At 36.9% G+C, this 16,680-nt stretch overlaps 1 protein-coding gene across 1 annotated transcript in view; it reads left to right on the forward strand.

The window, feature by feature from the left end:
- Positions 1 to 16,680, forward strand: part of ZMAT4 (zinc finger matrin-type 4) — a 466,837-nt gene that overhangs the window by 400,598 nt on the left and 49,559 nt on the right. The window contains exon 6 of the mRNA XM_060182070.1: positions 551 to 647. Within this exon, the coding sequence (XP_060038053.1) occupies positions 551 to 647 (97 nt within the window). The remainder of the gene's footprint in view (positions 1 to 550; positions 648 to 16,680) is intronic.

Raw genomic sequence — 16,680 nt, forward strand, 5'->3', positions numbered from 1 at the left:
AATAGGAATCTTATGGTAGAGGGAAACTATGAAGTCTATTTTAGGTATGTTCCCAAGGGCCCACGACTTTAGTAATTTTTGCTTGAGCTTGGTAACTAACATGCAGTTGGTGGGCTAAAAGTATTGTTTGGAAATATGGTGTCAGAGTTGAGAATTTTAAAAAAAGGGGAAAAGAAACTTATGAAATTGAACTGGGGAAACTTCTTAGTAATTATGCAAAAAGATTTTCCTTCCTGAGGCTTCAAAGTCCCAGGTTCACTCCCAGCACCACTGTTAACCAGAATGGAGCAGAACTCTGGGGAAAAAAAAGAAATCTTAAGAAATAATATAGACTACTTCTTACATCTTCTCAGTCATACTTCTGATTAGCAGCCTATTTGCCAGGCTCTGGACCGAGTGGGCAAAAATATTATTGTTTTGTTTTTTTGGTGGTAGAAGGGGGGACCAGTGATCTCTAAAATACTCTATCCCTTAATTTTTAGAGAGTCTGACATTTGTTAAGACAGTTGATGACAAAGTGCAGTTAACCAGGTCTGTCTGTCATCCACAGGTCTGAGGCGCAATTACAGATGTACCATCTGCAGTGTCTCTCTAAACTCAATAGAACAGTATCATGCACATCTGAAAGGATCTAAACACCAGACCAAGTAGGTACTTTGAAATTTTCACTCTAAAGTCCTTTTGTCTGTAATGTTTAGCACAATGGATAAAGGCTAAGTGTTTAATATTTCAAGGAAAGTTGATGGGAGTTACATATTTTTATTGCCAAAGGGCTCTGATTTGTTTACTGCTTAAGCCTTCAATAATTACCTTGTAGTACTAGAATAATGATTCCCCCACCACTGCCACCCCCCCTCTCTCTTTCGTTTTTTGGAAGGGGACATGCAATGACTGTGTTCTTGAAATAACCATTAATGTTTTCAGGGATAGCTCAATGTACTTTTAAATATTTCATGATTCTTTTAAATCTATAATAAATATTTTCAAATAAGCATTGTGGCCTCTGTTTAAAAGGCTGTTGGGATTTCCTGTTCTGAAGACAAATTCTGTGAAAGTCTTCTACCATTTTCCATTATTGTATAATATTGTCTATTAGTGTAGAAATCTAACAGATCTACTGCGATTTAAAGTTATTTGCATACACAATTATTTGGTTAAATTAAATCTTATTTAATTTCTTAAATCTCCTGATTTGAAACCAGAAGATGCAAGTAAAGTATAATTTCTCCTACATACAATGCATTTATTTAAAACGACAACTCTTTAGTGTAGATTTGCCTAGGACTCCATTTAATATGCGTTTAATACTAGGCATTTTTAAAGCAGACTGCTAGGTCTGCTCATAAAACTCTGATAAAGTAGGAGAAAACCAGTGTCTCAAAAAGTATGTCATGTTGCTGGATGTAATCATTTTCATTTACTTCATATTTATTAAGAGAATCATTTTACAGAGTTGACTGTATCCAGGGCTTCTGAATAATGAATGATTCATTCAACATATTTTTATTAGTATCCGCTGTGTGTCAGACTATGAGCTGTACAACAGAGAAAAAAATAATTGACCTAGACCTTCCTTTTGTAGATCTCCCCGCCAGACCGATAAAGAAGCCATGTAAACACAAATGATGGTTCTTTAGTACAGTACCATAGTGTATGTACTTTGAAATCTGAATACCAGGGAAGGTGCAGCTAGGGTAGGCTTCTGCAGGTAGTGTGCAGAGCTAACACATGTAAGAATGAGAACATGATCTAATTTACTCCTCTTTCTCTAACGCAGGTGCCTAGCACAGAGCATGACATATTATATATTTATCCAGGGGTTCATAAACATTGTTGGTGGAGTGGATTTGATATTAATAGATGATTAACAGTAGTCTAACAGTAGTCTGTAAAAACAGGTCACAGATAATCTGGCTGGGGTGAGATCATTTAAGTTGAGTGACTACCATCTCTTGGTCTTTTCCTCCATATTGAGCTGTTTCATGAGTCAAGTCTACTTTCATTACTTGCTCTACTTTGATCCATCCCAGAGATTTTATTATGTAGGGCCAGGTGGTGATGCACCTGGTTAAGCTCACACATGACAGTGCTCAAGGACACAAGTTCAAGCACCTGGTCCTCACTTGCAGGGCGAAAGCTTCACAAGTGGTGAAGCAGGGCTGCAGGTGTCTCTCTGTCTCTTTCCCTTTCTACCTCTTCCTCCCCCTCTCAATTTCTCTCTGTCTCTATCCAATATGTAAATAAATAAATAATATACTTCTTTTTTTTAAAAAAAAGAGATTTTATTAAGTTAATTGAAAAGGTAAGAAGAATGAGAGAGGGCGTTTGGGGACAGGGAGAAAGGAGAGGAGGAGGAAGAGAAGGAAAAGGAGGAGAGTTTTCATGGTTTATTTAGGATTTTGTAGGACACTTGTATCCCTGAATAATCTGATAATCAGGGACCAGACATAGGTGCACCTGGTAGAGCTCACATGTTGGGAGTTCAAGCCTATGATCCCTTCCAGGGGGAAGCTTCATGAGCAATGAAACTGTGCAATAGCTGTCTCCCTTTCTCTCTATCCCCACTTTCTTCCTCAGTTTCTCCCTGTATCTATCAAATAAATAAGTGAGTAAATAAATCAGTATTCTTTAAAAATAGTCTAACTATCCCCTTTCTCACCAGCATTCTGGGAGAAGTACCAGGTGCATTCTGTCATGTCTCTGAAGTAGGCAGATGTGTTATACCCAGCTGCAGCAATGCATGGTCCACTTTTGCAACCCTGCATTTCTCATTTCCAATAACTGGGAAAAGTATCATGCTGATGATTTTAAATGGCATGAATCCAAAATGACTTACAAACTAGTAAATGCATCAGCAAATAGTGTTTTCAGGAAAATACCCATTTCTCAATCTGTACTAGAAATAATCCACATGCCAGCATCTGCGCTGGGCATTTACACACCTATTATCTCATTAAATCTTTCTGGCTCCTTTTGAGGTGAAATATCACTACCGACCCATTGTTTTATATAAGGAAGTTAAAAATCAGAGAGGCTGAGTAACTTAGACAAGATCACCTTGCCAACACATACCAGAGCCAGGACTGATTCAGTCTCTGACTTACTCACATCTGACTGGCCATAGGCAGGCTGGGGAGTGAGGGTTGCCAGCAGAGAGTACTGTGAAGGAAAGAGGGACTCACTTCCCTTGTGGAAGTTATGTTTGTTTGCTTGTTTACTTATTTGATAGAACTAATAGACATTAAGAAGGGAGGGGAGATAGATAGAAAAAGAAGATGATAATCTACAGCCCTACTTCACTGTTCATGGTGCTTCTTCTCTGCAGGTGGGGACCAGGGGTTTGAACCTAGGTTCCTGAGCATGGTAACATGTGTGCTCTGCAATGTGCACCACCACCCAGTCCCTCTTGGTGGATTTAGGAAATATGTGTGGCTTTATAAGGCTTTTTCTCTAAGAGATAAAGCAAGGTAATTTGTTTTACCTAAACACACGCACGCACACACACACACACACACACACACACAAACACACAATTGCTCTCCTTTTGAAGAGTAAAACGAGAAAAATATGAAGGAAATAACTATAATAACTCTGTTGCATGTACCCTTTGGTTCCCCCTTCCATAGTAGTCACTCTCTTACTCTTCAGTTTTATCGCCCATGGTTGCAGCAACTTACAGCCAACGATGGTCTGAAAGTATACTAGATGACTGGATTTTGAGAGAGAAAATATTAACATTTGCATAGATCATTATAGTCTATTTCACATTTATTATATCTTGCCATTATTGTTAATATCTTAATATGTATAATTCATATGTGAGGTGCCTGAAGATATCTCAATAGAGTACTCATTTACCATCACTGAGCCCAAGCTCAAACCCTGATACCATATAGGAATGTCATAGCCCTGGGAAAAGCACTAATCCTCCTGTTCTGTAGTATTTCCTGTCTGTCTGCCTGTCAATCATCTCTCTGTCTGTCTGTCTATCTATCTATCATCTATATTATCTATCTCATAAATAAAATAATTTTAAAAGTTAGCCTGGGAGCAGTAAAATTACACATCCCTGAGGTCCAGAACAACCAACAACACAACAAAAATAATAATTTATATTTGAACTTCATTGTAGGTATATATGTATAGGAAAACATTAGTATACATAAAACTTAATACTATATGGTTTTGAGCATCTATTGCATGTCTTAGAACAAATTCCTTATGGATTATATAGGGTTATTGTAGTTGACATAAATATTGACTGCGCATAACTTTATTTATGAGATAGATTTCTGCATACTTTTTTTTTTCTAGAATAGCCTATTCAGATTTGTTATCAAGTTTATGCTACTCTCACTATACAAGTTGAGGTCTTCATGTGTAGTCTCTAAATAAGTTTGTGGTAGACTGTTGATCTTTCTTAAATATCAGAATGAATTTACGAGTGAAGTCACTTAGAGCTGAAATTTTGTATTGTGTGAATATTTTTATTAGTAGATTAATTTCACAATATACCACTCATTTTCTATTTCATTAGTCTTAGTGAGTTATTTTTAATTAATTTATAAATTTCATCCATGTTAAATTAATTTTTCTTTAATAATGGTTATTTAGAAGTGTTTTTTTTTTAACCTAAAATCTAATATTGGAGGGCTTTATTAAATTTTATGATAAATTTTACCTGGTTCTACTATGGTAAGAACATATTGTAAATTACTTCACTTTCTTAAAATTTGTGTAGATACGCTCTGTGTTCTAAGTACTTTTAGTAGTATCTTATGTTCACTTGAAATGTGTGTTTTGGGCTAGGGTGGTAGTACAGCCCACCAGAACATAGAATCTCTATGCCTCAATCCCCAGAGGGCCACTCCAGCATCAATCTCTAGCATCACTATTGGCCAGAATGGAGCATGTCTCTCTCTCACATCCTCATTCTCACAATCATAATAAACAAATCTTAAAAAAATGAAAGTAAACCTTTTTCATTAGTTGTCTGGAGTACTGCTCAGTTCTGGCACACATTGCATCTAGGAGATTGAACCCAACAGTGGTGGAACCTCAGGCATGAAAATCTGTCAAGTATGCTATATAGTTAGTCTATCTCGCCAGTCACTGAGCAGACTTCCCATATATCAAGACAAGCTTCTCCATCATGTTCAAATATTCTTTGTACTTGCTTGTTATTTCATACTTACGAGAAATACTAAAAGCCTCCAATTATAACCATGTATTTGCATATTTCTCTTTGTTTATATTTTTTGCTTTATATTTAAAGCTAGATTATTAGATGCCTGTAGATTTGGATTTTTTCTCCTGAATATATCCTTCTTTTCAACTTCAGAATCACGTTGTTGAGCTAATGTTGGTTTATATTATTTATGTGGATATGAGGATATATTTCTACATTTCCACATTTTCCCAGGATTAATGTCAGTATTTCTCCCTCTAATTAGCGTTTATAGTAGCCTTTTTTTAAATCATGAACTCTTGTTTTTGCTATTAATAATATTTTCATTAAAGTATACCAACACCATTTATAATAGTTTAATCTAGCTTTCATTTTTTTTCTCAGGTTAGTTTGATACTATTACTCTATCAGAATTGGAGATAGAATTCAGCCTAATAACTATTAATATTCTAATCTAACCTATTAAGTCAGCATAAGTATTAAGGTGTCAGTAATATTCAAGGTTATATATATATAATTTTAGGAATGATTTCTAGATAATTACTGAAGTGAGTTGGGATTACTAAATTATATTCTAGAAACTACCCTGATTTATGGATTATGATTAAAGAAATTTTATTTCCAGTTCATGTCTGCCAATAAGTGACCTTGGACATCGTTAAATTTTCTTTGAGTCTCAGCCCTTCATGAATAAGTAAAGAATATAGCAAAAGAGCAATTACTTTCCATGCCTTGCTTTTATCCTAATACTTTCACCTACTGGTCCTTAATTTATTCTCATTACTCTTCACAATACAAGTGCCCAATAAGCCTTTGGCATGCATTGGAGTTGGTAGTTGATATATAGCATACAGGGGACTTAAATGGTGTCCCCTAAATAATGTCCCCCTATAACCTTAGAATATACCCTAATTTGTAAATAAGGTCTTTGCAGATATAAGCATTTAAGGATTTCAAGATGAAATTTAAGGTTTATGGTACACCCTAAATCCAGTGATTGGTATCTCTCTGAGGGAAAATAAAAGGAGACATACAAAATAAGTCCATGTGAAAAGAGAGGCTAAAGTTGAATTTGTATTTCCAGCCAGGAAATAGTGAGTTCTAGAAAGGACTAAGGTGAATTTTCTTTTTTTAAATTTTTATTTGTTTATTTTATTTTATTTGTTTATTTTTGCCAGCAGGGTTATTGCTGGGGCATGGGGCTAACACTATGAATCCACTGCTTCTGGTAGCCATTTTTTTTTCTTTTTAAAATGTTTTATTAGTTTTAATCAGAGAGATACAGAGAGAAATAGTTTCAAATATTTGATATTTTGAAAATATTTTATTTATTTTACTGGAGGAGCTAGCAACAAGTACAGAAGAAGAAACAGGTGAGGCCAGCAGTGATCATTTCTAGTTGGTGGTGCTGTGAATTGAACCTGGGAATTCTAAACCTCAGACATAGGAATCTTTTTACATAGCTATCTTGCTATAACACAAGCCCTAAAATTATTCATCGAGAGAGATGAGCAGAGGCCAAGACTGAGACCCTGAATCTTAGGATAGTGGTCCTTGTGTATTAGAGTTCAAAGCATTATAGCGTGTGTAATCAACCCAACCACTCTATTCTGAAGCAATAATGGCTATAAAAAGTGATGAATTTCATTCTCTGAAGTTTAATCTCCAGCACCACCGTAAACCTGAGATAAACCTTGCTCTGGTGTTTCTGTTTATTTTTCTCTCTGGTAGCCATTTTTATCCTTTTTTTTTTCTCTAAATTTTTTATTGAATAGAACAGAAAGAAATTTAAGAGACGAAGAGGAGATAGGGAGAGAAAGATACCTACAGACCTGCTTCATCACTCCTGCTTCATCACTCCTCTGCAAATGGGGAGCAGGGGCTCATACTTAAGTTCTTGTGCTTGGTAGTATATGTACTTAATTGAGTGTACCACTGCCCACCCCCTAAGGTGACATTTTTTTAGCAACTTTAAAAGGAGTATGCCCTGCTGATACTCTGATTTCCAATTTCTATCCTGTAGATGACTAAGAAAACAAACTTGTATTATTTTAATACACTGTTTATTAGATTTTTGTCTTAGGATATTCTGGGGAATGCATCAACAACATTATATGACCGTACTTGCCTTTTCCTTCAAGTATTTCTTTATTTATTTGTTTTTCACTGGGAAATACTTATTCTGTTTATCTCAATTATGATGATGATAATGATCATGAAGGTGATGTTGAAAAAGGTGATAGTAGAAATAGTGACACCACTAATCATTGGACCAGAACTTCTGTGATCTCACAGAAAAATAAATACATAAATAATTTGCTTTGAAAGTATTAGTATCTCAGATATGCATACAAACCCTTCAACTAGCCAAATGTTCACATCTCTAGAATACAAGTTAGAATCTTGAGTCTTGAAGTTAGGTGATTTGGCCAAAGCCCTTCAAATGATTGGTTGACATATAAGAGCATACATTGTCTGCCATCATTGCTACTAACATCATGATAATAATTAAATCATATTTTTATAAAAGATTTTATTTGTTAATTAATGAGAAAGATAGAAGGAGAGAGAAAAAGAACCAGATACCACTCTGGTACATGTTTTGCCAGGGATTGAACTGAGGACTTCATGCTTGAGGTTACAATGCTTTATCCACTGCACCACCTCCTGGACCACATTATATCATACTTTTTAAAGTCATATTACCCTTTATTAGCATTGATGAGGTTTATTCTTTTGAGAGGAATGTTATAAACAGCATAATGGCAATGGAATGTTGCTCCATTCCCTAAGTAGCAGGGGAATTATTAAGTATCTAATGAGATTAAAGGTTTAGAAATGCAAATACTCACAACTGCCTATTAGTAGCTTTTTTTTCAAGGCTTCTGGAAGATCTTCTCTGTCAATTAGTTAAAATAATTAAATGATTTTTAAAGGTGTAGCAGTACATATCTTAGATCAATGAACAATTCACCTGTAATACACTTAAATTTGAGCTCAGGGAACATGTTAAGCCTTGGGACATTATATTGCCTAGAAATAAAGCACGGTGAAGCTGTCATTAATTGTTCTAGTATTTCATTTCATTGAAAATGAGAAATAAGCATGTAAAAGAATAAATCAGACAGACCAAAAGTTAGTAATATTTTCTTATTTGTTTCTTTTTTGAGAAGGAGCTTTTAAATGATGATATCCATTGATCTTTTTGTAGTTTGCTCAACTGGTGCAAAGCATCTATACAATATCTTCATACAATTTATTTCTTATTTATTTGCAAAGAGAGTGAATGGGTATTCAGATTAATTTTCAGGACTGGAAAATATATGCTTTAAGTTCTACAGGATTATAAAAGTCCCCACATTCAGAATAGAAGTTATCTTTAGAGTGCACAATAATAGCATAGTTTTAGAAAATTTACCAACCATTAAGATTTTTCAGTATTCACAATAAATAAGAGCAGCTTAAAGAAGTTATCCCCCTTGGAAACAGATAAAAAGATAAACAACAAATTAATGTATAAACTTATTCAAATGCCTTAATTTTAAACATTCTTTATAGATTTTTCATATGATTTGCTGGCATTAAACAAAGATTTCAATGACCAAATAGTATGGAACTCTTTTTTTCATGAGAAACTTTGCTTTCCGGAAAAAAAAATTAATTATCATCGTGAGGGCCATACCACCTGCTTAAGATCACATATTACCATGCACGAGGACCCAGATTCTAGCCCCTATTCCTCACCTGCAGGAGAAATGTTCCACAAGCAGTGAAGCAGGTCTGCAGGTATCTTTTTTGCTCCCTCTCAATCTCTCCTTCTGCTCTCAAATTCTCTGTTCTATACAGTTATAAACCAGAAAGGAAAAAAGAAAGAAAAAATGACTCCATGACCAGTGGATTAAAAAAAATCATTGAAAATACCTATAAAATTTAGATGGAAAGAGTGCTACCAATATTTTCCTCTAAGTATTTGATAGTTTCTGGAGTAAGATCCAAGTCTTTAATCTATTTGGATTTTACTTTTATTTCTGGTGAAACGCAGTGGTTCAGTTTCATTCTTCTCCACATGCCAACCCAATTTTCCCAACACCATTTACTGAAGAAACTTTTCTTTTTCACTTAATAGTTTGAGTCTCCTTGTCAAAAAATTAGTTGTCCATCAATTGGGGACATATTTCTGGGCTCTCAGTTCTATTCTACTGGTCAGTGTGTCTGTTTTTGTTCCAGTACTAGACAGTTGTTATTACAGTAGCCCTATAATATAGTTTGAGATCTGAGGGCATGTTGCTTCCAGTCCTGTTCTTTTCTCAATATTTTTTTGGTAATTCTAGGTGTTTTCTGGTTCCAGATAAACTTTTGTAGCTTTCATTCTATGATTTTAAATACATTTCATGGGACCTTGATGGGGATCACATTAAATTTGTATATGGCTCTGAGTAGAATATTCTTTTTGATGATTTTAATTCTTCCAACCCATGAACTCTCTACTTATTTGTATCTTTTTCTATTTCCTTGAATAGTGACTCATAGTTTTCAGTGTAAAAGCCCTTCACTTCTTTTGCTAGCTTTATACCTAGATATTTTATTGTTTTAACTGCTATGGTGAATGAGACTGATTTCTGGATTTCTCCTTCTTCTGATTTGGTATTTTATTTGCATAATGGAATGCCACCAACTTTTGTATATTAATTTTACAGCCTGATATTGCTAATAATTTCCATGAGCCTACTGCTGGATTCTCTGGGTTTTTCTATATATACTACCATATCATCTGAAAATAGTGACAGTTTGACTTCTCTCCTTTTTTAAAAAAAATTTTATTATTTTATTTATTTATTGGATAGAGACAGCCACTTATCAAGAGGGGAATGGGGGACAGAGAGGGAGAGAGACAGAGAGATACCTGCAACACTGCTTTACCACTGGCAAAGCTTTTTCCCCTGCAGGTGGGGACTAGAGGCTTGAACCCAGGTCCTTGCACATTGTAACATGTGTGCTCAGCCAGGTGTGCCACTACCTGGCTGGCGCCTGAAAAGGGACTGAAATAAGCCCTGAAACATGGACCGGCATCAACGTGGGATCTAACCCACCCATCACCCAGATAAGTAAACTTGGCTACCCATCCACCATGGGTTGCCTTTCTACTTATGAAGAGGTTTGCCAAAGCCTCTACTGTTTCATTATGAGACAGTTTTTCTGTCTCTGGAACATTTTACTCTGGGCCACACTTCGGTTCCCTGACTGGGAACTTTGGTTTCTTATGACCGGGATCATAGAGCTTGGGAGATGCACAGAGATTTCTCCTTGGACTTTCTGGATTCCCTCTCCCATGTTTCCTAAGGAAAAGGACTACATTTTGCTCCAGGCCACAATTTGATTCTTTATGACCATGATCTTGGGATATGCATGGGGATTTCCCCTGGGACTTTCTGGACTTCTTCTTGAATGTTTCCCATGGAGAAGGACTACTTTAATTTGAGGAGCATTCTCGAGTACCCTGGCAGTCCCCAAGAATGGAGACACGTGGTTAGTTCTACTCTCCTGATTAGATTCTTTCTTTGATGGGAAGACACTTTTAAAAATGGGTGCCTGAAGCAATCCAGCAGGAACAGTCAGAAGCACCCTAAATGGAATTTCGAGGAGCTTTTTGGACTAGGACGCCCTCCAGGGACTCATGGTGAGATCTGGATAATCTGGTTCAAGTTGGGTTTCATAAGAGAATGATTTGAATGACTGAATTTTTGTTTGACATTGACTTAAAAAAAAATGCTGGACGTAGCCATGATTTCTAGAGACATCCAGAAACAATCCAAAAAATTGTTTTTTCCTCCTTTGATTTCTTTTTTTACGTGTTGGCATAAATCTGAAACGTTTAATCCTGAAACGGTATGAGTTATGGGTGGGGCAGATAGTGCAATGATTATGTTAATTATTCTCATGCCTGAGGCTTCTACCATGGTTCTTCTGTTTACCTTTCCACATTTTATTGAGTTTAAACTGTTTAAACAACCTTAAAATCATACTAGAAAGGACTTCCAATTATAATGGAGTTATCAATTATAGTAAACTTCTAATCTGCTACAAGTTTTGTTTGACAAGTAAGTGAATTTCAGCTGTCAAGTCTTCACATGAAAAAGCATCTACTCAAATGGAATTCCTGGAAATCCATTTGGACCCCTGTTCCCTGACATCACCCACAAGATGGAATGACTACAACACACCCCCAGAAACCAATGATGTGACCTGGCACGACCTGAAGAAACAGATTCACAGACTCCAAAGATCAGTCTCTACAGAAAAGCAGAATTCTGGTGGCTGACATTCCCCATCGAGACAGACATGCAGCGTTTCATCCCTTGGCATTTTCTTCCGTGGTCATCTACTTTGGACTGACACATCCATCGGACTTACTGGTACACGTTCCTGTGTTTCTCAAAGACTAACTTCAGCTAGAGCCTTGGAACTTTATAGGCCATGTTCCCTTGCCTGCAGGCTCTCTCCCAGAGGTAGAAAACTCCCCATCATTATTAGGTTATGCCCACAGAGGTAGGAAACGCCCTTTGAGGCAAGAGATGTCCACAGAGGCATGAAGCGCCCCCAGAGGCAATTGATACACCCAGAGGCAAGAAATGCCCTTTTGCCTGCTAAGCCTTGCCCTTTGAGGCAGAAAATACCCCCTCAGGCCTCCCCTTGGCATCACACTGGTTATTGCTGCTCGCCTATTTTGTTTTCCATGTCTTATGCCAGTTCTTTTGAAAATGCCTGTATGATATAGGTTTCTGTTCACCCTACACTGCTATTCCCCTGACAGAGATGAAGCCTTTTACAGACATTGACCCAGTTATATATGGCCATAAAGTAAGAGAGAGATGTTGGGGAATTGTGAGGATGTGGTTGAACTTGGAAGGGCTTGAGCTTGAGGGGTGTGTCAATCCTGTTAGTCTCTCTCTCCACGGAGAGGTTGAGCAAGGAGGGACAGTAGAACCCCAAAAAGGTGTGCCTCTTATCAGTCTCCCTGCCTCACAAAGTGCCCTGCAATCCCGATACTATGGCCATTAGTTAAAGAAAGGGGGAATTGTTGGTATCTTCTAATTCTGCTTTTAAAAACCCTTTCTGTTTCATTTGGTTTAAATCCCCCCTGCTTAACACTGCATTCTATTTACATAACTACTTCATTCTATTTACATAACCACTGCTGTCTATTTACATAAATCACTTTTACATTTACATAAAGCACCACCTTCCCTCCAGGGCATTGGTGGTTTAGTGGTAGAATTCTCACCTGCTCCACCCCCTCTCCTTGTCACACCCTGATCTTCCACCAGTCACTTTTCTCTCCACCCTCTCTGCATCACATCCTGTTCACACCCTACTTGGGAAGTATATATAAAGACAACATTGTTCGTTTTAGTTAGTTGTTAGTTTAGTATAGCTTGGTATATATTGCGCTGCGTCCTGCACGAATAAAGAGATACTGCATACAGCTCAATCATGAGTCCCTGGTCGTCTGTCTCCCATCAGTGAAGCTCAGCCCAACAGACTTTATAGCAAGGGTTATCTTGTGCATACAATAGAGAGCAAGGCTAAGGAAACACTGGAGTGGCAAGGAAGGCAGGGATCCAAATGGCATATGGAACCTTTTAAAGTCTCCTTTATCAGATGAGCAGAGACTAGGAAAGAACTATTAAAAATAGACATGACCTTTCCCAAAGAATGCTGTGTAGATTCCCTGCAACTTTTAATCATTTTTAAATTTCTTGTAAAGTCCTGGGATGAAAAGCAAAAATCAGAAAGTCACAGATTACTACTTTCCTTCCCCTACTTTGCGATTCTAACTATGGAAATAGTTCAGCAAAGAAGTGGGACTTTTAAAGTGACATCAAGTCTTTCTAGATGAGGGAAATCTTGGGATTTGGATGTGCCAGTTCTATGAGCCAGAATATATTCTCCATTAAGTTTATTTTGTTTAGTTGTTCTGTTTATAACTTCAGTGTCACTTTATTGAGCAAATGTAGCTTTGCAGGGTTCTTGTGTGACAGGGATAACATCTATATTTCCCCGTAAATGTTACTATCCTTCACCTTCCACCAAACCATTATCATCTTCCAACATAGGGCACTAGATTCACATTCCCTCTTGGTAACTTTTGATTCAAATGATTTCCTTCATTTTTAATCCATGCATCTGTTTTTGCTATTAAGTAACAGAATATTTAAGTCAAATATCAAAAAGTATTTTCATTTATATGAAAAAGACCTCTTTTTGCATAGGTAGGGCTTCACACAATGTGCTATTTCACCTCTCCAGACTGCTTTTTCATCCAGATAGACAGATGTTGAAAGTGAGAGAAAGACATCACAGCAGCTGAACTTCTTCCCATTCCATAGTTCCCTCCCACATGGAACTAGGACTTGAACCTGGATCATGTGAATGACAAGGACACATATCCTAACTAGCAAGATAGCTCTTCAGCCCAGTCCAACCTTTTAAAGAGAAGAGTAGTTTGTAAAGTGAAATAAAAATTTCAGAGATGTCAGGGAAGAAAAAAAAATAGCTTTGTACCTGTATCTATATATAGCAATAATGCACAGGCAATTCTAACAATTCTATTTTCCCATCTCATTTGCATGCATTTGATATAGATGCCATACCTAGGGATACATTATAATTACTGTATATGAGTAGATGAGGCCTTTTGCAGCTTAAAAATAACTAAATAAGGAAAGCTTTCATTCTTTCATATTACTTCTCGAATTATCAATGACACCTAATATTCATTAGCTCGCTCATCTGCTACCCACCTTCTTTTTGTGAAGCCTGTCATCATTATTTTGCTTGAAAACTTCATGAATCAGGCTGTCACTAGAGCATTTCTGAGATGATGGTTTTATGTCTCAGATATCACTGTGGACCCACTGAATAACTCTCAAGTTCTTTGTCATGATGCTTCAGCTATTCAACCAGAATTGCTCACCAAGGGTACAAGACTAACCTGCCATACAGTTGTGAGCCCTATCAAAATTCAGACATTTTCAGAACCATCGATGGTCTTCCTGGACCCTTTTTCAGCCAGTACTCTACTTGAATCAAATAATTTCTGACTTCTGTCACCTTAGTTGTGTTTGGCCTCTGCTGGAACCTAGTGAAATTATATAATATGCATTATTTTCTTTCTGGATCCTTGCACTCAGGATAATGCTTTGTAAAATATTTTTTTTATTTACTTACTTTAGATAGAGACAGAAAGAAACTGAGAGTGGAGGTGTGGGGGGGGCAGGAAGAGAGAGAGAGAGAGAGAGAGAGAGAGAGAGGGAGGGAGAGAAAGAGCTGTAGCATTGCTTCATCACTTGTGAAGCTTCTTCTCTGCAAGTGGAGAATGGAGCTTGAGCCCAAGTCTTTGTGCATTGTAATATGTGCACTTAACTAAATGTACTACCACCTGGCCCCAGAGCAATGCCTTTGAGACTTCATTTATTTTATTTCATATATCAGTATATTTGAGTCTGCATATCTATGGGTTCTACATGAGTAGATTCAGCCAATCGCAGATAGAAATTGCATAATATATAAATATTGCTACCATGGTTGCCTCTGTACTGAACACCTGTAGACAATTTGTTCTTGTTATAAACTCTTCATATAACAGCATAATCACTCACATAGTGTTTATACCACATTCGATATTATAAGTAATCTAGAGGTAGTTAAAAGTAGGTGGGGGCAGGTGATGGCATGTAGTGACCCAACCCATAAATAGGACTTTGGAACTTGGTTAGCATATGGCTTACATCAGGCTGACCTGAAGACTGGACTTAAGGACATTCCAAGTGGAAGTCAGGCTCTCTGTTCCCATGCTCCTGATATTGCAGCTCCTTGCTTTTCTGCATGCTTGTGGTCCCCAACATGGCTGTTCCTCCTGGGACTTGTACATATGTAGCTGAAATCTGGTAACTAACTTACAGATTCACAGGCCCTGCCAATAATAATTCTGGTAACTAACTTACAGATTCACAGGCCCTGCCAATAATAATTTCCTATCTTTGATGTACCTAAAAAGAAGAGCATTCTGTACTGCTTTGCTGCCACAAAATAAACCTTTGATTGTTTTAAACTTATGCTGATCTGTGTCCCTGTGAAGTTTTTTTTTTTTTAATTACAATAGTGACATACCTGCTTGAGTATACCTATTACAGTCCACAAATATCTGGGTTCAAGCCCTTCATCCTCACCTGCAGGGGGAAAGCTTGATGAGTGTTGAAGCAGGGATGCTTATTTAATATTCCAATAAATAAATAAATATATTTTTAAATTTCAAAAAGGGAAAGTGATACATGAGCATGTACATAGGTAATATTCTCATATGAATGGTCTGTCATTTTATGTAAGGGACTGAAACATATCTGGATTTTGTATCCTCTGGACCATGGAACCAATCTTTTTTGAATACCAGAGGAATGACAGTAGTCATTTCTTTCTTTGTGTTGTTTTGAACAAATCATGTTTCCTCACTGAGTTTCAGTGTCCTCATTTGAAACAATAGGAGTTCGTATGTAGTGTAGTGAACTCCCCCAATACATTGGACCATTATCTAATTTATGATTTCAAGGTTCTGCTTCTTTAAAACATTTATATTTCCATGTGGCATAAGTATATATGTAGAAAATTATCTTCAGTGTTTACATTTTTACTGCTGTATAAACCAGAAGCTGAACATCCATTTAAGAGTTGGGTCCAATGAGAGAAAGCTACCTTGACATTCTATTTGTTCTGTCCTTAAGCTAAAGGCAATTGGGACTTATTAAATACTCATAACTAATCAAAATGAGTGACAAGTGAGAAAATGAAAAAAAATACCTTATTTTAACTTTAATCCATGATTTGAATTCAGATTGCTAACTCTGGTGACTTTTAGGCAAACCAGGATAGGCAAGAGACAGGGAGAAAACCTTGAACTGTCCAAGCTTCTGGACTTCTAACTCAGCTCAGTCTTCCATATGTTCCTGTAACATATTCTTACAAAGTCCACAAGAAATTAAAACATGATAAAGGGCTCACTATATTGAACACACACACACACACACACACACACACACACACACACACACACACACACATCCCTTTAGAAAATAGGGCCAGGACATGAACATTTATTTCACTGAAAAAATCAAGAGGGCCAACAGATACATGACAAGGTATTCAAAGTCACTGTTCATCAGAGAAATGCAAATAAAGACAGCATTGAGTTGGCACTTTAGACCTGTGAGAATGCCATACATCAAAAAGAATGGAATTGGCAAATGTTGGAGAAGATGTGGGAGCAAAGGGGACATTTCGTCACTGCTTGTGGGAGTGCAGAATGTTCCAACCATTGTAGAAAGCAGCTTGGAGACTTATTAGGACACTAGGAATGAACCTGTGTTATAAACCAGCAATTTCTATCCTGGGGGATTTACCTAACAAAAACAGAAACACCTCTCAGAAGAGATCTGTGT

This window comes from Erinaceus europaeus, chromosome 2 (genome assembly GCF_950295315.1).
Source record: "Erinaceus europaeus chromosome 2, mEriEur2.1, whole genome shotgun sequence".
Taxonomy (NCBI): Eukaryota; Metazoa; Chordata; class Mammalia; order Eulipotyphla; family Erinaceidae; genus Erinaceus; species Erinaceus europaeus.